The sequence below is a fragment of the Pseudophryne corroboree genome, chromosome 1 (assembly GCF_028390025.1).
Source record: "Pseudophryne corroboree isolate aPseCor3 chromosome 1, aPseCor3.hap2, whole genome shotgun sequence".
Classification (NCBI taxonomy): domain Eukaryota; kingdom Metazoa; phylum Chordata; class Amphibia; order Anura; family Myobatrachidae; genus Pseudophryne; species Pseudophryne corroboree.
This window is the reverse complement of record NC_086444.1, coordinates 79,445,083-79,470,754: the sequence shown is the minus strand read 5'-3', so window position 1 is coordinate 79,470,754 and position 25,672 is coordinate 79,445,083. Positions and strand designations below refer to the sequence as shown.

The 25,672-nt window shown below is 48.1% G+C and overlaps 1 protein-coding gene across 1 annotated transcript in view; it reads left to right on the top strand.

The window, feature by feature from the left end:
* Positions 1-7,272, top strand: part of LOC135056119 (UDP-glucuronosyltransferase 3A1-like) — a 99,036-nt gene extending 91,764 nt beyond the window's left edge. Inside the window, exons 5-6 of the mRNA XM_063960905.1 lie at positions 2,255-2,474; positions 6,564-7,272. Of these exons, the coding sequence (XP_063816975.1) occupies positions 2,255-2,474; positions 6,564-6,840 (497 nt within the window). The 3' untranslated portion in view covers positions 6,841-7,272. The remainder of the gene's footprint in view (positions 1-2,254; positions 2,475-6,563) is intronic.
* Positions 7,273-25,672: the final 18,400 nt, after the last annotated feature.

Genomic DNA, 25,672 nt, shown 5'->3' with positions numbered 1-25,672 from the left:
TTTCAGGCGCATGCAGGAAGAAATGTACAGAAAGTGTAGGGAGCGATCCTGGCGGTGACAAGGAGGTGTGTTAGCGCAGGCACAGAGATAGTCCATCTTATGGGAGTGCTGCATAAATTCAATGTTACGCAGGCGCGCCGGTGAAAGTGGCTGCGTAAACAGACGCTTGACCGCTCACTTAGGAGGCCATACACGGATGGAAAGACCACACCTGCCATAGGGCTGATGGTGCCACTAATGGTCTAAAGACGCACCAGCTGCTATTTCTGTGTGTACATAACACTACACATTTTTTTGCCATTTTTTTTAATAGTTCTGAATGTTCAGCACTGGAACTGATGACCACATTGCATTGGAGTCCTGTACGTATTTGCTGTACTGGCACTTACTGCGGAACACACTGTGCAGTCAGACTAACACATAGCTGAGCTCTTATCGGGCAAAGCCATGCCTGAGGGTCGTTCATGATCCAATTTGCCTACAAATTACTAACCTGGCTACTTGCGCTGTAGCAAGTGTCATCATCATCTACCCATCTCCTACAGGGGAAGATTTATCAAACCTCCTAAAGAAGACACATTAGGGGGAGATTCAAATGTTTGAAAAGTCGTTTGGGTGTCTGTTTTTTCCTGTCTATTAGATAGGAAAAAACAGACTCCCAACTGACTTTTCAAACATTCGAATCTCCCCCTAGGTGTTGCCTATAGCAGATTGTTCCCAAACGTGGTCCTCAAGGCACCACAACGGTCCAGGTTTTAAATGTATCCATGCTTGGCCACAGGTGACTTAATTAGCACTTAAGTCAATTTGATTTAACCATCTGTGCTGAGCCATGGATATACCTAAATCCTGGACTGCTGGGGTGCCTTGAGGACCGCGTTTGGGAACTTGTGGCCTATAGCAAAAAATCAGCTTCTAGCTATAATTTCATACAATGTACTAGAAAACTGATAGCTAGAATTTGGTTGCTATGGGCAACAACTCCTCTTCAGAAGGTTTGATAAATATGCCCCTATAATATTTTATTTACTTGCTCAAGGGCAGTGCTCAAGGGCGGGGGTGGCTATAGAGAGGAGGAGGCCCCCTCCTCTCTGGCTATGGCCACAGCAATGTAGACTCGTTCTTTGAGACTACTGCACAGACGCAGGTCTCTGGGAAAAAGGCGCCCACGCCTTATTCCCAGGGACATATCTACTACGCATGCGCGAATCACCAGGAAAATGGCCACCGCACCGCTGTGGGAGTTCATGGGGGTACGTATAATTATATAGGTACAGGGTGTGTGGTGTGGGCACTGGCCCCTGGGTGGCCCACACCACACACCCTGTACCATACAATACTGAATCAGGCCCTTGAGCATTGGCGTATTTATAATGGGTGCAAGGGCCTGATTCAGTATTGTATGCAAACCCAATTTTTTAGCAGTGGAGCGATTATTGTACGACTGCTCATATGTCTAAGTCTCACTGCGCGTGTACCTTGATGGTCTTGCAACGGTGGCTGCAGAGTAGCGGGACTGTTCTTGGGGCATATCTGAACCTTCAACTGTGATCCTGGGCGCACTTAAAATGTCCCCAGCGTCTTACGTTTTGCTGTAAGACCGGGGCTGGTCATTTCGATAATCGACTGATCTGCAGTCGACACTGTGTCTTTGGCATAGTCGCTAGTTGGTGTCTCAATATGAATCCAGGCAGCTGCAACATTTGCATAATTTCACAGTCGCTGCGTACACATTCACTGCTGCGGTGGTATTAGCGCACATCTGTGAATATGAGTCCTGTCTCATTTGTTCAGTGTCGGACTGGGGCATGTAGGGCCCACCAGCCCATGTTTATGGGTGTGGCCAGTCTGCAGAGGGGGTGTGGCCTGCCACCTCATTGGTTTGACTGACCATTAGAGAGTGCAACGTCTGGGCCCCTTCATAAATCTATACAGTAAATTCAGATGCTGCATGCATGATAATGTACCAGATTAATAACAGCAACGCACTGTATAAAATACACCATAGTCCAGTATAAGGTAACGTGTATAATGTATAATTCAAGTGCACAGTCTGGAACCTGATCCTTAGAGCATGAGGTGGGGCCCCAGGCAGTGAGGCCCACTGGTGGTTTTCCCTGTACCCCGGTGGGCCAGTCCAAGCCTGCATTTGTTGAATTTACTGCTGTACTATATATCTATGCTCTGTGATTATTTAGGAACCTCCATGCACACAATGTTTTGGCATAAATTCAATGTTACGGTTTTATTACAGGACACCCTAAGGTCCGTCTTTTGGTGACACATGGAGGACAGAATAGTTTGAATGAGGCAGTGTACCACGGAGTTCCTGTTTTGGGGATTCCACTTTTCGGGGACCAGTATGAAAATGTGATCCGAGTTAAAGCGAAAAACATGGGAACATTTATTCCACCTGATCAACTGAAGTCTGAAAACTTTGCACACACTATTCTGGAAGTCATAGAAAATAAAAGGTACATACTGTACATGTAATTATTACTAATAATGACGATGTTGTTAACCACTTAATGAGCTGCTCAGAAATTGCCATTTTTATGATTGCATGAGGTTACGAACATCTGTTTAAAATTTATCTAACTCAATTTTTTAACAAAAAATATTTTCATTTTTTTTAAATAGTTTTTTTATATTATCAACTATCAATTTATCAACCCATCGATGATCAGAACATCACAGCTTTGCATTTCTCCGGCAGATTCTCCTCTCTGCAGCAGTCAGGTGTCCCCAGCAGCTGCTCCTCTCTCCAGCTGCCATGCATACACTGGGAGGGCCGCGCTGCTTCATTTACATTTCCCCAGCAGCTGCTCCTCTCTGCAGCTGCAGGGTATACACTGGGAGGCTGGAGGCTGCTTGATTTACATTTCCCCCGCAGCTGCTCCTCTCTGCAGCTGCAGGGTATACACTGGGAGGCTGCTTAATTTACATTTCCTCAGCAGCTGCTTCTCTCTCCAGCTGCCGGGTATACACTGGGAGGCTGGGGCTGCTTAATTTACATTTGCCCAGCAGCTGCTTCTCTCTCCAACTGCCGGGTATACACTCTGAGGCTGGGGCTGCTTCATTTACATTTCCCCAGCAGCTGCTCTCCTCTGCAGCCACCGGGTATACACTGGGATGCTGGGGGATGCTTCATTTACATTTCCCCAGCAGCTTCTCCTCTCTGCAGCAGCCGGGTATACACTGGGAGGCTGGGGCTGCTTCATTTACATTTCCCCAGCAGCTGCTCCTCTCTGTAGCTGCCATGAATACACTGGGAGGCCAGCGCTGCTTCATTTACATTTCCCCAGCAGATGCTCCTTTCTGCAGCTACAGGTTATACACTGGGAGGCTGCTTCATTTACATTTCCCCAGCAGCTGCTTCTCTCTCCAACTGCCGGGTTTACACTGGGAGGCTAGGGGCTGCTTAATTTACATTTCCCAGCAGCTGCGCCTCTCTCCAGCTGTTGGGTATACACTGAGAGGCTGGGGCTGCTTCATTTACATTGCCCCAGCAGCTGCTTCTCTCTCCAACTGTCAGGTTTACACTTGGAGGCTGGGGGCTGCTTCATTTACATTTCCCCAGCAGTTGCTCCTCTCTGCAGCTGCAGGGTATAGACTGGGAGGTTGGGGCTGCTTTATTTACATTTTCCCAGCAGCTGCTCCTCCCTGCAGCTGCCTCGTATACACTGGGAGGCTGGGGGCTACTTCAATTACATTTCCCCAGCAGCTGCTCTCTTTTGCAGCTGCAGGGTATACACTGGGAGGCAGGGGGCTCTTGATTAATTTACATTTCCCCAGCAGCTGCTCCTCTCTGCAGCTGCTTGGTATACACTGGGAGGCTGGGGCTGTTTCATTTACATTTCCCCGGCAGCTGCTCCTCTCTGCAACCACCGGGTATACACTGGGAGGCTGCTTCATTTACATTTCCCCAGCAGCTGCACCTCTTTGCAGCTGCCGGGTATACACTGGGAGGCTGGGGCTGCTTAATTTACATTTCCCCAGCAGCTGCTCCTCTCTCCAGCTGCTGGATATACACTGGGAGGCTGGGGCTGCTTCATTTACATTTCCTAGCAGCTGCTCCTTTCTGCAGCTGTAGGGTATACACTGGGAGACTGGAAGCTGCTTCATTTACATTTCCCCAGCAGCTGCTTCTCTCTCCAACTGCAGGGTATACATTGGGAGGCTGGAAGCTGCTTCATTTACATTTCTTCAGCAGCTGCACCTCTCTGCAGCTGCCAGGTATACACTGGGAGGCTGGGGCTGCTTCATTTACATTTTCCCAGCAGCTGCTCCTCCCTGCAGCTGCCTCGTATACACTGGGAGGCTGGGGGCTGCTTCAATTACATTTCCCCAGCAGCTGCTCTCTTTTGCAGCTGCAGGGTATACACTGGGAGGCAGGGGGCTCTTGACTAATTTACATTTCCCCAGCAGCTGCTCCTCTCTGCAGCTCCTGGGTATACACTGGGAGGCTGGGGCTGTTTCATTTACATTTCCCCAGCAGCTGCTCCTCTCTGCAACCAACGGGTATACACTGGGAGACTGACGGCTGCTTCATTTACATTTCCCCAGCAGCTGCTCCTCACTGCAGCAGCCGGGTATACACTGGGAGGCAGGGGGCTGTTTCATTTACATTTCCCCAGCAGCTGCTCCTCTCTGCAGCTGCCGGGTATACACTGGGAGGCTGGGGGCTGTTACGTTTACATTTCCCTAGCAGCTGCTCCTCTCTGCAGCCACCGGGTATACACTGGGAGACTGACGGCTGCTTCATTTACATTTTCCATGGGGCTGGTGATCTTCAGCAAAGCAGACACTGAGGGAGGGAACCAGGAATCAGTGGGGTCGGGCGGTCCCCCTGAGATTTGCGGCTTGTGCGAAGATCATCTTCCAGCAGTCACCCTGTGGGCGTTTCTGAGCAGTCGCACCAGATGCGACCATGTCAGGGAAAGTCCAGTCTTGTGTGGTTACATCATATGCGACCACGCTGGACAAGTGGTTCAAAAAACAATCACAAGAGGAGTTTTTGCAGAGATAAGAAAAAAAAGCAGAAACAGCAAGTTGCAACAGATACTAATTTGCAAAAATCTGCATTCACAAAGTAAGAAAAAAAGAGCCCATAAAAATGCCACATAAATACATGTATTGCTGGCTAATATTCCAAGGTCTTCAATTATAGGGAATTAGTACATAAAACATAGGGGAAAGAAGTGGCAGTCACTAGTCTTGTATTATAATGCAAACAGATTTTAATCCATAACCAGCATGCATAGATGGATTCCTCAAAGAGTAATGGAAGCTGTCCCGTAAAGGTATTCCTTCAAGTCAATATATATGTTTATTGTAAATACATGCTGTTGATGTGTAAATGGCTATGAAAATTCCAGGCTTGCAGATAAATAATAAATAATAATAATAATAATAATAATAATAATTATTATTATTATTATTATTATTATTAATATTTTATTTATATATATATATATATATATATATATATATATATAGCGCTATTTCTCCAAAATGACTCGAGGTGCTTTATAGACATCAAAAACAATGCACATATACAGAAGCTTTAAGTAATACAGCAATAGACAAGCCACACAGACATAAAAAGAAAACCTCAAGCGCACAGTAAGCATAATGCAGGATTGGTGTAGGCATTTTGATTAATAACTTCCAAGGGTTGTGTATTCCACCCTCACAAGGTACCAGGTGAGGTAGCCATCTTGGGCGCACGGCAAGATGACACAAAATGGGGTGATTACAGTGTCCTAATGCTCAGAGTAGGGTTCTAAGAAAACCGTCAGGTCCATGTATTTTTCATCCCATCCACAAGCGTACCAGATGAGGCAGCCATGTTGAGCGCGCTATGAAGGTTACACTGTGAGAGGTGATTCATACAAGGGCCCAATGCATATATGGGAAAACTGACACTTGTGTAGTAGTATGATATAACCTGTATGAAAAGATCCACGTAAAGAACATCCTGCCTGCGTAAGAACTATCTGAGGCAAGCATCTGGGTGCACTGCGTAGGTCACCGCTGGCAGAGAGGAATAGCACACAGTGGGGTGGATGTATGTTTTTAGAATTTTCTTTTTAAATGCACATGGCAAGAACACAATTGCAGGAAACCGATGGAAGGGGGAAACTTGGGATAACATTATTTTGTTAAAATTATAAATGTTCTGGTCTCAGGTGGGAATAAGAATGTGGGGAGCACACTCAGGTTCGATGGAAATGTCCCTGCAAAGCCTAGTCTTAGTGTTCTCCCCCCACAGCTCTCTGCTCACCTTGAGGGTTAGGCCCGGGGGCAGTCCTGATGTTCTCAGCCTGAAAGGTGGTAGGCCTACTCCTGGTGTTTTCGTGGCAAAGGTGAGGAGAGGCCACATACGAGAGCAAGTCTGCGACCATCTCTGAATAGCCCCCAATGTCAGTAAAATAAGATAAGGTCTGGTGGTGCCTGTTGACAGTTTGAACCATAATATAGTACTGATACTGTATGCCTTGGTGTGCTTGGGTTCTGGATTAGCGATCTTAGTAACTCTCGTTCTCTCTCTGTCTCCACAGCTACAAAGATTCAGCAATGAAGCTGAGCGCCATCAGGAAATCTCTCCCATTCCCTCCAGACCAGCAGTTATTACGGTGGGTGGAGCACATCATCCAGTCAGGAGGAGGCGGCCATCTTCATCCCTATTCTTATCAGCAGCCCTGGTATCAGCAGTATCTGCTGGATGTCATTTTATTCATCAGCGTCTGTCTCACTGTGACGCTCTACCTCATTGTGACATTATTCAGGGTTCTCATCAGGAAACTGCTCTCTCCTGGGAAACACAAACAACATTAGCGCTATGCAGCTGCTGGTTTGTGACACAGCGTCGGCACCAAGGTCACATGGAGGGGGCAGCGCTGCTGACACAGATGTGTCGTTTCTGGATGACTGTGAATGATAATAAACTGGTGCAAGTGTCACTTAGTGACGTCATTATGAGACTGTTCTCGGAATTGCAGACATTAATTTTCAATTTATGATCCATAATACTGTAGGAGGCAAACATGGGGGTGGAGGGGGGAGTGACACGTTTATACTCTTCCCTCCATATTTGTCCTTTGTCTGTCACTTAGCGCGGGTATCTTCCAGGGGTCGTGCCCAGAGAAGGAGCAGGTGCAGCGATGTGACTGTTGCCATTCAGTGTTTGTGTCGCTCTTTATCCTCCTCTGTGCACCAATATCCTCCACTACCTCATCTTATGCTCCGTATTATAACTGTATATTATGCACAATGCCAGTGTTTGGAGCTCCAGTCAGACGTTCTAAGTCAAATGCTTTACATTTGGATGTGATGTATTACTGTGGTTCTCCTGCATCAACAGTGGTTTACATGCTATACCCTTGCCAAGTCCACAGTAACTTTTAGACTGCATATTTGTCATTTGATTTGCTACAAATAGGGCCTGATTATGAGTTGCAGGTTGCTGTGACCACTCTAGAGTCATAATCGCTTCTGGTGTACAGCCATGCGTCTGATTGGGGAAGATCTGAGACCCCACTTTGAATGTCTAGAGGTGGTCATTCCGAGTTGATCGCAGCCAGCAACTTTTTGCTGCTGCTGCGATCAACTAGTCCACGCCTATGGGGGAGTGTATTTTAGCTTAGCAGAGCTGCGATCGCTTGTGCAGCCCTGCTAAGCAAAAAAATGTTTCAAGCAAATCAAAACTAGCCCTATACCTACTTACCCTGTGCGGCGATCCCTGCGATGCTGGATCCGGCTCTGACGTCAGACATCCGCCCTCCGTTCTGCTGGACACGCCTGCGTTCTACTCATCACTCCCCGAAAACGGTCTCCAACGCTCCGGATCCGCCCAAGTACGCCTTCTTCCTGTCAATCTTCTTTGCGGTCCGTCCTGCGACCACTTTCTTCTTTAGACGCGACGTAACCCGGCAACTCCTGTCGCCGGGCAACGTCGCACACGCGCACTGCGGCCGCCATGCATGTGCATTCCACACCCATTTGCACCGCAGCGATAAACAGCTGCGTGCGAACAGGTCAGAATGACCCCCATAGACGCTGTAATGCTTGGTGCGACACCATCGGAACTTGGACAAGATATTCTTCTGAGTACGGTCTCCTGTTTGAGTGAATAAGAGTCTGTATCTGCAGCCACGTCAGCAACATGCCCACGGCACTTCCATAACACACCCATAAGATGGGCCGATCTTCGTGAGCCTGTATAATCACCTCTCAGTCACCGCCCAGGAACACCCAGCATATCTGATACCCTACGTCACAACTGCAATTGTGCCTCTGTGGGACACATGTACCATCTGAGCATATCGCCATTGCGTGCTACTCAGAATCAGGACCATTATGCACAGTGTTGTACAGATGGAGTAAACTCTATTGCATCCTATATCACATTCATTAGTGGAAAAAAGTTGTATAATAATCAAGCTACAGTATAATGGGTGAGTCATGTGAGCTAAATGTGCTCTAAAGACTGCTTCATCTGCACAAGAGCTAGTTATCAAATGGTTCTGGCAGATGTACTAAGCCTTAGGACGGGGGTGTAGTACTGTATGCCGGCGCTCGGGCTCCCGGCGACCAGCATACCGGCGCCGGGAGCCCGACCGCCGGCATACCGACAGCGTGGTGAGCGCAAAGGAGCCCCTTGCGGGCTCGCTGCGCTCACCACGCTGCGGGCACGGTGGCGCGCTACGCGCGCCACACTATTTTATTCTCCCTCCAGGGGGGTCGTGGACCCCCACACGTGAGAATAGTTGTCGGTATGCCGGGATTCTGGCGCCGGTATACTGTGCGCTGGGATCCCGACATTCGCCATACAGAAGACCACCCTTAGGACGGGATGTACTAACCACCGCCGCTGCGTTAATTGCCATTTTCTCCGCGATCTAAATCACCGTTCCGCTGGCCGCCGCTACCCCTTAGCTCCCCGCCTGCGTTCTCTACTCCTCTCCCTCCTCCTCATTACGACCGCGGTCACTGAGTTCTTATATCGCTGCGCTCCCCCTGGCCGTTGGCACATGCTCGGAAGCTGTGACAGGTGCGCAGGGAGCTTCCAGGATCCGGCTTCCAACAGGCCTGTCTGTGCATGCCCGGAAAGGCAGTGACCTGTGCGCATGCGCCAACGGCCAGGGGGAGTGCAGTGCAGACCAAGCTCTAAGCCGATTGCAGAACTCAGTGGCCGCGGCGGTAATGAGGAGGAGGAGAGGAGTAAAAAAAGCAGACGGGGAGCTAAGGGGTAGCGGCGGCCAGCGGAGCGGTGACTCAGATCGCGGAGAAAATGGCAATTAACGCGGCGGAGGTAAGTACATCCCGCCCTTAGTGAGAGATAAAGCACCAGCCAATCAGCGTCTAACTGCTGTGTTACAGGCTGTGTTTCAAAGTGACAGGAGCTGGATGTTTGGTAGTTTATCTCTCTCCACTTTATCTCTTTCCAAGGCTTAGTACATCTGCTCCTGGTTATCAGTCATTGATGTTCTCCTTAACTAGGTATCTTACCTTCATTCACAAAAAATAAATTTAGGTTGGATGTGATAAGGAAATCCCAATGTTGCTGTGAAGACGTGAAGGATGGCCCTTAGGCAGTACTCACCATGTCGAGCTGTGTGACAGCCTTCGAACCGTGTTCCAATCCCAGAAAGAAATATCCAAACGAGGATTAGGAGTCAGCGCTAGGACAGAAGAACAAATACAGAGATTTACGCCTGTCCACACTTTAAGCGGTAGGACGAAAGGCACGTCAGGGGTGGCTGCGATCTTCACCTTTTGGATGAATGATCATCATCGGCATAAAGCCTCAGCCACCCAATTTTCACCTATACAGCACTCGTGCGCTGAGGTGTAACTAGACCTTGCATGGCCGAGCAAGGTCCACCGAAACGGCACTCAAGGGGACAGACACACAGGGAAGAATACTCACATTGCAATTCTTGTCACCTTGCTGTGATGATCTTCGCCAGTTGTAGGAAAGGAAGAAACAGAACAGCCTATCTGCTTTAAACTCAGGCTACTCCAACACTGCATGGCCTAATTAACAAACAATGGGGGTAATTCAGACCTGATCGTAACAGCAAATTTGTTAGCAGATTGGCAAAACCATGTGCACTGCAGGGGGGGCAGATGTAACATGTGCAGAGAGAGTTAGATTTGGAAATGCCTGGATGCAGGTAAACTAGAATACCTAGAGCAGACAGCTGTTCACTTCCTGGATTGCTCGTGCCCTCAAGCTGGTCACACGAGGGCCCAGACAATTCCTCACACTTTGGACACTCAACACCTGTCTATGAGTGAGAAGGAGGGGGAAGCCGCAAAGCCTTCTCACCCTACCACACTAACTATAACCCTGGCCTTGTGGCCCAGATCACACTCCCTTTTGCAGAGGTCCGGGCCTTCTTGACCTGCCTGGCAGTTTTATCAGACTTTCGCTCCCTGAATATATGGCCAACAGCAGGTTAACCCAGTGATCGGAGTCTTATACTCCGATCACCTGGTGATATTTTGGGTAAAGCTCTTTTTGGCCTGTCTTGTGCATTGGGGCAGTGTTCTGGGCCTTGTGCCCAGCTCACTTTATGAAATGCGGGTTGTGCTCTGGATCCATAACCCAGAGCACCAACACTAATGGGGGCTCAGACCTATTGTCTGCCTACTTTGCCTACTCATTTTCCTCACCAAACGCACTACTTCCACTTCTCTCATCTCCCACAAGACCTTCACTGGCTTCCCTTCCCTTTCAGAATCCATTTCAAGCTTCTCACACTCACTTACAAAGCCCTCACCCACTCCTCTCCCATTTACATCTCTGACCTTATCTCCCCTTACACTCCCACCCATCCTCTTCGCTCTGCTAATGCATGCTGACTTTCCTGCTTACTGATTACTTCCTCCCACTCCTACCTCCAAGATTTTTCACGTGCTGCTCCATTTCTCTGGAATTCCCTACCTCTCCTCCTCAGACTCTCCACCTCTCTACAAAACTTCAAACGGCTCTCAAGTTCCACTTCTTTACCAAACCCAGCCAAATCTCATCCTAACCCTCTGTTCCATGCTCTCTATGTACCCTGTGTCACCCCTGTCTGTCTACCCCTCACCTTTAGAATGTAAGCTCTCACGAGTAGGACCCTCTTCCCTCATGGGCTTATTCTTTCTCTTACTTTAATAATCTTCAACTGCATCAACTCCAGCAGTCATCTGCCACCTGATACTTATTTCAGTGTTATCTGCTGATGTAGCTATGTTTGTTTACCCTGTACTTGTCCTATGTATTGTCTTCAACTGTAAGTTGCTGTTTTCCTGTTTTGATTATTTGTTTATGTACTCTGTAATTGGGCGCTGCGGAAATCTTGTGGCGCCACATAAATAAAGGATAATAATAATACTTCAGATAAAGTGATCCTGGCCTAGTGCCAAGATCACATCAAGAATGGGGGGCCAACACTCCTAACTAGCACTCTGGCCTATTGCCTGTACATACCCTCAGGCCTAATGCCTGGCTGGCCCGGTGTTCTAGTGGGGATTATATATAAGTGGTGAGGGCCCAGGGCCGCCTACCAGCAGTGTTGGGAGAGGCTGCAGCAGGGAGCTTCGTCAGCTCAGTTGTATCACACGCGCTGCAGCTATCTCCGCCGATCTTCAGCATCTGCTCCGCCGCTGCCGCCGGATCTTCTTACACCGCGCCTCTTCTCTCTTCAGGAGCTCTTCTCTGCTCCGTCTCCGGCACCGGACTGAGCTCGGCAGCATCTAATAGAAGATGCTGGGAGGGGGCGGAGCTATGACGTAGCAAGCTCTGATTGGCTCACTGTGGCCGCTCCTGATTGAACGCCGAGCCGCAAGCTGTAATTGGCTCACACTCGGCGCGGGATTTAAAATCCCCAGATCCTATTGGAGGAGTTTGAATCCATGCTTGTGTCCCGCTGCCGAGTCACTGCTCCCAAGATGGCATCCCCCACTGGACCAGCCACCCCTGGAAGGTGGTAAGTTGGTCTTGCCTCTGGAACCACCAAGCACCCCCTGACATTGCAGTTCATATGTCCTGACAGACAGATCATGCAAGAGAAATATATGGACCAAACTCATTGGGATATTATATATTCAGCTTCAATTGGATGTATCCACTGTGTGTAGGCAATATGAAATACATCTAGGGTGGAACAGTGAAGCTATTGGTGAAATGATAACCTTGGATGGCAGTGGCACATGGAGGATTTTGTAATTTATGTATCATATTTCGGTAATCAGGGTCCTTTTTATGCATAGTTTCTGTGTAATAATAACTGGGGAATGGAAAATGAATGCCTGTAGCACAAATGTGTGTAAGTGTCAAGTGATCAACATTTATAGTTGGACATGAAATAAGAAGAATCTCAAAATAATTTGATTTAATACAAATTTTTGTTTAAGTAGTTATAGTCAATATCCCCTTTGACTTATGTTATGGTAACCGGTTGTTACAAATTCCTCCTATCAAATACTGTAAAATGTAGTACGACCATTATTGAACATCATGATGGAGCAAGTAAAGACACTAAATGTCTGAGATTTGTTGTATTATGCATTTTAATGATTCTAAACATGTTGTACAATTGTTTTTTTGAAAGCTATATACCCTTGAAGAAGTCCAACCTAAAGGACGAAATGCGTTGGGTGATTTAAACGACCTGAAAATATACAGTGGATCTTTTTTTGTGAGCACACATCCGTAAGGGCAAAGTGCATGAACATCCAGCCTCTGTATTAATAGACAGGTCTTGTTGATATTATTAATTGTATTATGCTGTTTGGGTTTTATGTAAATGTTTTACAGGTTGAGTATCCCATATCCAAATATTCCGAAATACGGAATATTCCGAAATACGGACTTTTTTGAGCGAGAGTGAGATTGTGAAACCTTTGTTTTTTGATGGCTCAATGTACACAAACTTTGTTTAATACACAAAGTTATTAAAAATATTGTATTAAATGACCTTCAGGCTACGTGTATAAGGTGTATATGAAACATAAATGAATTGTGTGAATGTAGACACACTTTGTTTAATGCACAAAGTTATAACAAATATTGGCTAAAATTACCTCCTGGCTGTGTGTAAAAGGTGTATATGTAACACAAATGCATTCTGTGCTTAGATTTAGGCCCCATCACCTTGATATCTCATTATGGTATGCAATTATTCCAAAATACGGAAAAATCCCATATCCAAAATACCTCTGGTCCCAAGCATTTTGGATAAGGGAGACTCAACCTGTATATGTACATTTGAATAAATTTTAAAAATATAAACTATATCGACATTGGTGTTGTAAGAAAAGGGACATTAGGTCCATAGAGGATAATTTTAAAATATATCCTGAGTATATTGGCGCACCTAAGGAATTTATTGTGAATGAAATAAGAAGTGTTAAGAACTTAAATTCATAAAAATTTAAATTCTATAGGTTTCAAAATTTGGCCACATTTGAAATGCAGACACATTGCAGATCGGAAAGCTACGGCGACTATTCACACCTCTTCATCATCACCAGTTTAGGCACTTACACATACTGTAGCCCATGCTAGGTGTAAAATACCTGTCTGATAAATGCGCCCCATTACCAAATGCATGACTCAGAACAGAGCGCAACACTGCCCATGACCCTCCCACCAGCTAGTTATCTACCATGCATAGGCCCAGTTGCCACCTATTACACAGAAATTCACATTTCAAATACAGTGAGAAAGGCGAAATGCGTTAACTCACCACAGAGCAGGCACAGTTTGCTAGAACTCGTTAGATGGGACATCATATAGAGCTGCGTGTGACCCAGCATCAGGCCCAATGCATTCACATGAACTGCACACATTATTTTATTACTACGATTCAGCCCGTGTTGGACATGTGTCACTTTTCTCAGCTGTGGTATTATACATGCAGATGTCGTCAGTGTTCAGTTGGTGATAAAGCTAGATGAAAATGAAGGCACAGTAGCTAGAGGGTGTGTTTATCGACACTGCTGTAGAAGAAGAGAAGAAGGTGTTTCTTCCCTCCTTCTGTCCAGTGCTTAAAGTGGTCCTGGAGAGGTTGTGTAACTCACTCCCCCACCCCAGCTCTAAAGGCACTGTAAAACCAAAATACTCACCAGCCCCGCTCCTGCTTCCGGACCGATGACCTCCGCCTGGCTGCCCGCTCCTCGGATCTATGGGAGAGACGTCATGACGTCTCTCCCATATCGCCGCACAGCTGCACACAGCCAGAAGCCGGAGCTCAGGAGTGAGCTCCGGCTGCCACTGAGGGGAAGGTGCCGGCGCTGGCTGGTAACACAGCCTCAGCGGGTGCCCGGCATCCCCATGTGGCTCCGGGCTCACATTTTGGGTTAGGTGAACCGGAGGAGGTGGAACTCCGTTCCGTCTCCAATTGGAACTGACGGAACACAGTTTCACCCCATTCCGGCTCACTTTAACCTCTGCTTCTGTCCTCTCTTCCATGTTGGAAGCAACATGTTACGTTTCTGTTTCTTCCTGTTTGTACACAAATAAAGACTTCCTATATGATTATACTCACATGTACCTTAACTTATCACTCACCCAGTACACTTTAATCTCCTAAAGCAGTTGGCAGTAACGGTGAAACGTGTAGAGTTAAGGGAGACATTTACTAAGCAGTGATAAGAGCGGAGAAGTGAGCCAATAGAGAAGTGCCCATGGCAACCAATCAGCACTGAAGTAATATCTATAATTTGCATACTATAAAATTATACAGAGCTGCTGATTGGTTGATGGGGCAACTTCTCCACTGGCTCACTTCTCCGCTCTTATCACTGCTTAGTAAATGTCCCCCTAAGTGAGGGGCATCATTTGAGCTTAGAATGTTTGCCGCTTAGAGTCTATTCTCCCACTACTGCCTTTCTCCCACAGATAGTCCTCGCTGCTGGGAACCAATGTTATTCTTTGCACAGCACTCATAGAAGCCCCCTGAAACTTAAGAGTAAATTTGTTTGGTTTTTCTGTTATTGTTCTTATATCATTGTAATAAATCCTTTTAATTTGACAATACCCTGTTATCATGTTTCATATGCTGTGAGGGCAATATCACTTATTTAGCATGGACACCGAGGGCCTGTTTCTGAGATGGGAACAAAGCAAATAAAGCAAGTAACTGCACCTTGGTAAAACCGTGCTGCACTGCAGGTGGGCCAGATGTAACGTGCAGAGAGAGAGTTAGATTTGGGTGGAGTGTATCTTAACTCAAATCTAAAGTGCAGTGTAAAAATAATGCCGCCCAGCATTTGAGGGATACATGCAAAAAGCAGCCAGTATTTGCCCTGTATGCAAAATATTATGCGACATTCATTGCGTCAACATTCTTAGGTCGACATGGTCGTAATAAATGCTTGTCATGTCGACACTGAGCACAATGACTCATCATGTTGACACAGATCCCATGTCAACAATATTAGAATGTTAACAAGACATCCCCGGTGGTCTAGCAAGGGCTTACTTGATACGGAGGGTCAGACAGCTCCAGTACTGTCTTCCAGGTCCAGTGGTGAAGTCATTGTGACTTCTGGCTGATCCTGCAGCGCTTCTGGTGGTAAGTATCCCTAACCCTTCCCTTACTTCCCAACCTTAACCTACCCTCCCGCAGCCTAACCATAACCCTTCCTTCTCATAGCCTAACCCTAACTTCCCCTCCCACAACCTAACACTAATCGTTCCCATAGCCTAACCCTAATCCTCCCCCTCCGAAGCCTAACCTCCCCTCCCACAACCTAATTCTAACACTTCCTTCCCATAATAGCCTAACCCTAACCTCCCCTCCCACAACCTTACCCTAATCCTTCCCATAACCTAACCCTAATCCCCCCTGAAGCCTAACCCTAACCCTTCCTTCCCAAAGCCTAACCCTAACCTCTCCTCCCACAGCCTAACCCTAACCTCCCCTCCCACAGCCCAATTCTACCCCTTCCTTCCCGTAGCCTAACCCTAACCTCCCTTCCAGCAGCCTCACCCTAGCCCTTCCTTTCCAAAGCCTAACCCTAATCTCCCACCTGCAGCCTAACCCTAACCTCACTTCCTGGAGCCTAATCCCAACCCTTCCTTCCCAACCCTAACCTCCCCTCAGGCAGCCTCACCCTAAACCTTCCTTCACACAGCCTAACCCTAACCTACCCACCTGCAACCCAACCCTAACCTCCCCTCCTGCAGCCTAACCCTTCCTTCCCAACATTAACCTCTCCATCCGCAGCCTAACCCTTCCTTCCCTACTCTAACTTCCCCTTCCGCAGCCTAACCCTTCCCATAGCCTAGCCCTAACATCTGCTCCAGCAGCCTAATACTAAACTTTCCTTCCCATAGCCTAACCCTAACCTCCCCACCAGCAGCCTAATCCTAATCTTTCCTTCTCATAGCTAATCGGTTGTCCTTGTATGTGCCCAGTATAATTCTGCAGCTGCAGACATATTCAATGTTGGAATTTCAACAATGTTGAATAGCATAACTTTTGCAATCCTATATTTGCACCCCTTGCTTTTTGTCTGCCTATCTCCTAACTGAGAATCATCCCGGGAACCAAGCTATCAACAGCCTCAGGAGCACATCACACATTTCTTCACCAACAAGTAGCGTTATTGTTTTCTACCATTATTATTGTTTCATTTATATTCCGATAATCATATATTGTTCTTTTCATTCTTTATTTTGTGTATATTACCTAATCCTCCGGTTCTGCCGCCCTGCTGCTTACTTGGGTATTGTGACTGCTGATGCAGAAATGTTTATAAACCTTGTCCATGTCCTGCAACGTTCAGCACTGTAAGTCACTGCTTTCTTGTTTCGGTCATTCTGTTTCTGTAATAATAATTATTACTAATATTGTTTTAAGCACCAATTATTAATCATTATTATACTCTCTTTATATACAACATACTTGCTTACTCTCCCAGAATTTTGGTAAAATTAGACAACCCTTCCACACTGGGATTTGATGCTATGTGAATCACATTATCAAGATCCTGTCTCCAGCTGAAAAATCAGGGAGGTGATCTGATTCACATCACCAGTTCCACCCTCAGTTGCCCCTAGGACCTGGCTCTCCAGGATCTATCGGAAAGGAGTATCACAAAGTCAGAAGCTATGATATACCCCTTTATTTAACCTTTTTGAGAAAACCAATAAATGAAATTGTCTTGGCTGGCAGTTGTGTTTAATGTACTTGGCCACTGACATATCGGCTGTTGCAGTTGAAGTTAAGAAGTTTCAAATAAGCAGCACATATGTGCAATGCAAGTAGTGTAAATCCAGGATGGCAAATAAAAATGTTGACTGGAACTGTCACAGCCAATAAGTAAGTAGCCAAATGTATAGTGAATAGTCCATAAGGGTCGTGTTAGAAATCAGAGTAAGTACACTTCAGAAACATCTGGTGATGTCAGCTCTGTTAGCTTCAGTCAGTCTCCTGGCAACCAGCCTGCTGTGCAAACTAGGCATGGCTGCATTCTGACTCCTGATTAGGGTGCCTTTTGCAGCTGGGTTCACACCTGTGTTCAGCTGACAGTGATTGGCTACTCAGCCTTTATTAGGCTTTCTCCTTGACTTACCTTTGCTGGTTGTAATCAGTCTGTTCTTGTTTGTCCTAGTCAACAGTAGTGCTGCTTAAGCATTGTTACATTGTTACCCAGATACGGCGATACTCAGAAAAACCTGCCAACCATCAGCTACTGTGGTCTTACGTCCCAACTGTCATGACAACTATGCTTCCCTGTGTGTGCGTATGCAGGAAGTACATGAAATGAGATTATACTGAGGCCAGAAGAAGTATATAATGATTTATTGTATCTCAAGTTCTCAACGGGTAAGACGCTGGAATACAGGGTGATCAGACAAATGCTTGTAAATACAGGTAACAGACACTTGAATGGCAAAATACAGGATCACGTATTGCATTAACAATCTTGATCACAGGTGAAGACAAGTGCAGATTATAGCCACTGATGACTAGATTACTGGATAATGTGAATTGACAGTCACTGGTAAGATGAATATTGAAACAGGCAGATACATAGACTGAGTAACTAGAGCCTGGCAAGGTGAGTACAGCTGTGCTTGAATTCAGGTGATGTATGCAAGTGAAGCAGTAGCAGGATGAGTACTTTTCAGGATGCACCAGGATAGCAGACAAGATACTGCTGAACAGAATTGAACTCATAGCAGGAACATGGAAACTCACATAGAGAATTGCAAAAGTCCTAGGCAGAATTTACTCAGAAACATAGTTTCAGAATCTTGCAACTGGTGATATAAACAACCATATAAAAGTCCAGAGTGTAGACAATGCTGAAAGGATGATTGACACTGTTCTGAATACAACCAGGAGAGTCCATATTAACTCCGTCACAAGTATGAAAACATGCCAGGACTTCCAGATAACAAGGCAATGCTGGAGCGGAATACAGTCAGGCACTGAAGTTCTAATAACGAAGATGATCAGATGCTCTTACAATTTTAGCAGAGTTGCAGGGAGCCAAAGACCAGAATCTGTAAACAGACAGACGATGTCCTGGAACTGGTAGTTTGTCGCAAGGGCTGTATAATGACAGGTTAGTGGACTCAGGAGTAGCAGGAGGCACAGACTAATGGGCCCTACACGCTAGCAGATCCGCCACCGAGCGGCCGACAGGCGACCCGGTGGCGGGGGGGAGGTGACGCGGGGAGTGAAGTTTCTTCACTCCCCCCGTCACCCAGCTCCGGGTTCCGGGTGTGGTTCATCAAATCGACAGTGTCTAGGTCGACAATGTTTAGGTCGACCACTATAGGTCGACAGTCAGTAGGTCGACATGGATGGAAGGTCGACAGGGTTTCTAGGTCGACATGTGCTAGGTCGACAGTTCTAAAGGTCGACATGAGGATTTCTTTTTTTTTGGTGTCGTTTTCTTCGTAGAGTGACCGGCACCCCAAATTAGTGCACCGCGTCCCCTCGCATGGTGCCTTCGCTCCGCTGCTGCTTCGCTCGGCACACTTTACCGTTCCAATCGTAGTCCACATGGATCGTTAAGTATGAAAAAATTCAAAAAAAGAAAAAAAATGTGAAAAACTCATGTCGACCTTTAGACCTGTCGACCTAGCACATGTCGACCTAGAAACCCTGTCGACCTTCCATCCATGTCGACCTAGTGACTGTCGACCTATAGTGGTCGACCTAAACACTGTCGATCTTCAGACCGGATCCCCCCAGCTCCATAGCCCTGCATGCTAATATGGACAATCTCATCCATATTGGCCTGCATGCATAAGCAACGGGGCACCAACGATTAACGCGTGCGGGGCCGCGCATTGTTAATCGTTGGTATCTATACACTGCACGATATGAATGAGTTCTCATTCATTAATGAACGAGAACGTTCATATCGTGCAGTATTATCTGCCAGTGTGTAGGGCCCTATAGTCTTGCACAGGGAAACCACAGCGTTGCAGTCACAGAGGTAGAGTTAATGATCTGGCATAGGAGTGCCTGTGAGGATAAATAGCAGCTTCCCAGGTGCAGACCACAGCTGCATATAACCAGGTAATCAACCCTGCAAGGTCACAGAGTGGAAACTGCTAGAGCACAGGTTCTCAAACTCGGTCCTCAGAACCCCACACAGTGCATGTTTTGCAGGTCTCCTCACAGAATCACAAGTGACATAATTAGCTCAGGCTTGCCTACCCTCCCGCATTTAGCGGGAGGCTCCCGTTTTTTAATTTACCCTCCCGCCGCCCCGCAAACCTTGCTTAGCCTCCCGATTTTTAACAGGTCCCTCTGTGAAAATATGGACTGCGCATGCGCGAGTCCAGGACGGCTGAGGGGCGGGGCCTGCATGAGAGCCGTCCTATAGGCAGCGGACCAATGGCTGAGTGACTGTCCTGCAGAGACAGTCAAACACTCTTAACTGCAGCCGTCATGAGTGCGGGACAGAAGGTTCACGCAGAGACTGTATCCTGCCCCAGCTTTGCCAGGTGAGCTTTGGTCCCAGCAGTGTGGGAACTATCAGCTGCTGTATCTCCCTGGCCGTATCTCCACTCACCAGTGGTGCAAGTGGGCGGGTACGGGTGGGTACGGCGTACCCGTAAGAATTTAGCCGTGGGTACGCCGTACCCACACCGACGGGCCGCCGCCGCTCCTCGCACCGCCGCTGATGTGTGAGGGAAGGAGAGCGCAGCCTGTGCCTCTCCTTCACCTCAGTCTCCGGCGGCTGTCATAGTTTAATTCAGCGCCGATTCGTGAGCCAATCAGAGCTCGCGGTGCGAGCTCTGATTGGCTCACGGATCGGCGCTGAATTAAACTGTGAGACACCCGCCGGAGACTGAGGGGAAGGAGAGGCACAGGCTGCGCTCTCCTTCCCTCACACAGGACGCCAGCGGCAGCGGTGAGCAGGGAAGGGAAGGGAGGGGGGGGGGGGGGGTTATACCTGGCACTGGGGGATATCTGGCACTGGGGGGGCATTTCTATCTGGCACTGGGGGATATCTGGCACTGGGGGGCATATATACCTGGCACTGGGGGGCATATATACCTGGCACTGGGGGATATCTGGCACTGGGAGGCATATATACCTGGCACTGGGGGATATCTGGCACTGGGGGGCATATATACCTGGCACTGGGGGGCATATATACCTGGCACTGGGGGATATCTGGCACTGGGGGGCATATATACCTGGCACTGGGGGATATCTGGCACTGGGGGGCATATATACCTGGCACTGGGGGATATCTGGCACTGGGAGGCATATATACCTGGCACTGGGGGATATCTGGCACTGGGGGGCATATATACCTGGCACTGGGGGGCATATATACCTGGCACTGGGGGATATCTGGCACTGGGGGGCATATATACCTGGCACTGGGGGATATCTGGCACAGGGGGGCATGTATACCTGGCACTGGGGGATATCTGGCACTGGGGGGGCATGTATACCTGGCACTGGGGGATATCTGGCACTGGGGGCATATCTGGCACTGTAGGGGCATTTCTGTATCTGGCACGGGGGGCAATGTATATCTGACACAGTGGGGGCATTTGTGTATCTGGCACTGTGGGGCAATGTGTATCTGGCACTGTGGGGCAATGTATATCTGGCACTGTGGGGCAACGTGTATCTGACACTGCGAGGCAATGTATATCTGGCACTCTGGGGGCATTTCTGTATCTGGCACTGTGGGGCAATGTGTATCTGGCACTGTTAGTCAATGTGTATCTGGCACTGTGGGGCAATGTATATCTGTCACTGTGGGGCAATGTGTATCTGACACTGCGAGGCAATGTATATCTGGCACTCTGGGGGCATTTCTGTATCTGGCACTGTGGGGCAATGTGTATCTGGCACTGTGGGGCAACGTGTATCTGCACAGGGGGGCATGTATACCTGGCACTGGGGGATATCTGGCACAGGGGGGCATGTATACCTGGCACTGGGGGATATCTGGCACTGGGGGGGCATGTATACCTGGCACTGGGGGATATCTGGCACTGGGGGCATATCTGGCACTGTAGGGGCATTTCTGTATCTGGCACGGGGGGCAATGTATATCTGACACAGTGGGGGCATTTGTGTATCTGGCACTGTGGGGCAATGTGTATCTGGCACTGTGGGGCAATGTATATCTGGCACTGTGGGGCAACGTGTATCTGACACTGCGAGGCAATGTATATCTTGCACTCTGGGGGCATTTCTGTATCTGGCACTGTGGGGCAATGTGTATCTGGCACTGTTAGTCAATGTGTATCTGGCACTGTGGGGCAATGTATATCTGTCACTGTGGGGCAATGTGTATCTGGCACTGTGGGGCAATGTATATCTGGCACTGTGGGGCAACGTGTATCTGGCACTATTGGGGTCATACGTGTATCTGCCCCTCCCCCATATGTGTATCACGCCCCCATTTCCATTGGCCACGCCCCATGTGGCATTTGGCCACACCCACCCGTAAGACATTTTTTCTACTTGCACCACTGCCACTCACCCTTTCAAAGATGGTAAAAGGGATTTTTCCTGATACAGCTGCAGCAGCCATCCCACTGCCAAGGACCCCCCCCTCCTGCGATCTTCCTCCTCCCCTCAGAGACAGAGACAGGAACAGAATTCCCTGCTGCAGCAGGCAGCCAGAAGCAGAGGCCCCACCCATCTCACTGGCCCCGCCCCCTCCAGCGATCCTCCTCCTCTCAGAGACATGAACAGAATTCCCTGCTGCAGCAGGCAGCCAGAAGCAGAGGCCCCGCCCAATTCACTGGCCTGCCCCCCCCCCCCCCAGCGATCTTCCTCCTCCCCTCAGAGACAGGAACAGATTTGGTCCCTACTACAGCTGCAGCAGGCAGCCAGAAGCCGAGACCCCGCCCATCTCATAGGCCCCCACCCCCTCCAGCCCCAGCTATGCAGATCCTGCACAGAGATACTACAGGTAAGGGAACTCAGTACTTTCTATTTTCAAAGCTCTGCTACCAATATATTAGAGCATGACAAGCCTAGAAAACATAATATTGTCACTGAATGGATCCAATATTTTTCTTTCAAAATAACCTGACACCAGTGGTGCCGACAGTTCTGCCGCTCCCGGTAATGAGAGGAGACGTGGTCAATGGGGGAGGTGTGGCCAGACCCTGCTTTTTCAAAAATATAAAAAAAAAAAAAATTAGGCGTAGTGGGAATGTGCTGCACACGGTGGGAGCACCAGTGTCAGAATCAGTGGGTAGCGGCAGCCAAGCGGGTGGTCGGGCGCGATCGCTCTCCTTCCTCTCATCATGCAGGGATAGAGGACTATAGTAAAGAAGAGTGTATACCAGCGCTGGCTGAAAAATTAAAAAAGATGGTTTGCTTATGTAAAAAAAACACAGTTTATTAACACATCATATATAGACAAGTTAAAAAAGGAATTCCTTTTGCCACAAAGTGGCGATATGGATTAAGAATATTTTATCTGGATAAGATGATTTCATCAATTTCATAATCTCCTATGTTGGCAATGTCCATTCCTAAAGGCTAGGACAGCCTCCCCATGTGCATTCACTGTATTAGGTAAATAGTTACCAGATCCACACATTGATAGGCATCAGCATTAGGATAAATCCATTTATAGCTGTGGGGGTGGATCAGACCGGTTTGATATGTGTGTCCAGTGATGGGAGAGAAGTCCAAAATGTGCCGAAGGATGACAAAGGCTTTGCAGTCCAGTTTGGAGAGTGAAGTCCAGATAATTAAGTGAGCTCAATGCGTTTCACTGGTATAATCCAGCTTCCTCAGGAGCATAAATCTCATAAAACTTTTTTATGAGATTTATGCTCCTGAGGAAGCTGGATTATACCAGTGAAACGCGTTGAGCTCACTTAATTATCTGGACTTCACTCTCCAAACCGGCCTGCAAAGCCTTTGTCATCCTTCGGCATATTTTGGACTTCTCTCCCATCACTGGACACACATATCAAACCGGTCTGATCCACCCCCACAGCTATAAATGGATTTATCCTAATGCTGATGCCTATCAACGTGTGGATCTGGTAACTATTTACCTAACACAGTGAATGCACATGGGGAGGCTGTCCTAGCCTTTAGGAATGGACATTGCCAACATAGGAGATTGTGAAATTGATGAAATCATCTTAACCAGATAAAATATTCTTAATCCATATCGCCACTTTGTGGCAAAAGGAATTCCTTTTTTAACTTGTCTATATATGATGTGTTAATAAACTGTGTTTTTTTTACATAAGCAAACCATCTTTTTTAATTTTTCAGCCAGCGCTGGTATACACTCTTCTTTACTATAGTTTTTCTAGAGGAACTGACCTTCCTCTTACCTGCTGCTGTTGGTTGCGCACTTGCATATTTATTTATTATTTGTACTTTGCAGGGATAGAGGACTGACTGCTGCTGCAGCCTCCTCCCCGTCACACAGCAGCCTGTGCAGTGCTGGGCTGGGGAGAGAGGCTGCTGCAGCAGCAGTAGTCAGTCCCCTCTCCCTGCCCTACGTTCAGCTGTCAGCAAAGGGGGAGGGTAGCAGGACCCAGGCCCCTCCAACGAGCCCGGGTAAAAAGTACCCGCTCACCCACCTCTCGGCACCACTGCCTGACATAGGATGGGGCACTAAGTAACTCAAGCAGCCCATACCGGAAAGTGTTTATTTGATTTATAGACCCTGTAGGCAGGGCTGGAGTGATGTGCTCAGCAAGGGCAGCAATGCAGGAAGGCGCCTCGCTGTAGAGGCATTCTCCCCACTCTGCTGCTATCCCAGGCTTGCCTACCCTCCCCGTATTGAGCAGGAGGCTCCCAGTTTTTAATATAGCCTTCCACTGCCCCACAAATCTTACTTGTCCTCCCGGTTTTTCACTGTCCCCCATGAGAATCTGGACTGCACATGCGCAAGTCCGGAAATGCCGGAGGCGGTGCCTGCATGGGAGACATCATGACACATGACGTCATGTTACTTAAAGGCCGACCACCGCGGGTTGTGGGTAGCGGTGGCCGTCTAGCAGTGCACGTTCAGAAAGGCACAACTCACAGTCACAGCCATTGCCATCTCTAACTCCGCTCTGACCCTCACTGCAGCAGCCTCATCAGCCAAAGCCACTCTGCCAGTCTCACATGCCGCTAAGCTGCCTGCATTGTCCCTGAGCACCAGCTTCAGACCCTACTACTGTCCAAGTGCAGCATCAGATCACTCTCAACTGCTCTCTCCTGCCGACCACTGCACTGTAAGCGCTGTGAGATTAGCAGTAGCAGCAGAGTTAAGTCTAAATCCTATCTGGCTAAAGGACCCCTGACATCACAAGCATGTGACACTCAGCAACAGGGGGAGGATCAAGGTCCAAACATGGGAGCCCAAATGCACTCTTGCAGGCTTACTTCGCTCGCCACGCTTTGGGCACAGTGGCTCACTTTGCTCTCCACCTGGTTACAAAAGGCAATAGGTGGTGACGCGGATAGTGACAGTGCTATTCAAACTTCCTTGCTGCTTCCACTGCCGGCGGGTGTCACGTGGTTGAGAAGCCATAGGTACTTTAGCCCACTTGGATTTAGCAACAACGGTAGCAGCAGCTTGTATTCTTACACTAGCTTCCTGGGTCTGAATGCACCACTTTCAATCACTCTTTGTGGGAATCCACAGGTGCCACATAACCAATCTGATCATTAACAGCATCAGGGCTTGGCTGTGCAGGTGAGCCATGACTAAACATTTGTGTCCCATGACTAAACAGGGAGACTTGGCACACTGGCCAGAGGGGATGTAGTCCGCATTCCGACAGGTGCCAACAGTCACAATACTGACAGTGGCATCCGGACTGTCATAATCCTGACACATTCCACCAAAAAGCATTAGGGTGAGGCTGCGGGGAAGGGGAGGGATGAAATAGAGTTGTGCTGTGGGAGGGGAGGGATAGGGTTAGCACTAGGAGGAGGGTTAGGCTGTGGGAGGGGAGGGTTAGGATTAGGCTGCGGGAAGGGTGGATGGGAGGGTTAGGCTGTGTGAGGGGAGGGTTAGATTAAGGCACTAGGAGGAGGGTTAGGCTGTGGGAGGCGAGGGTTAATGTTAGCACTAGGAGAAGGGTTAGGCTGTGGGAGGGGAGGGTTAATGTTAGCACTAGGAGGAGGGTTAGGCTGTGGGAGGGAAGAGTTAGTGTTGGCACTAGGAGGAGGGTTAGACTGTGGGAGGGAAGAGT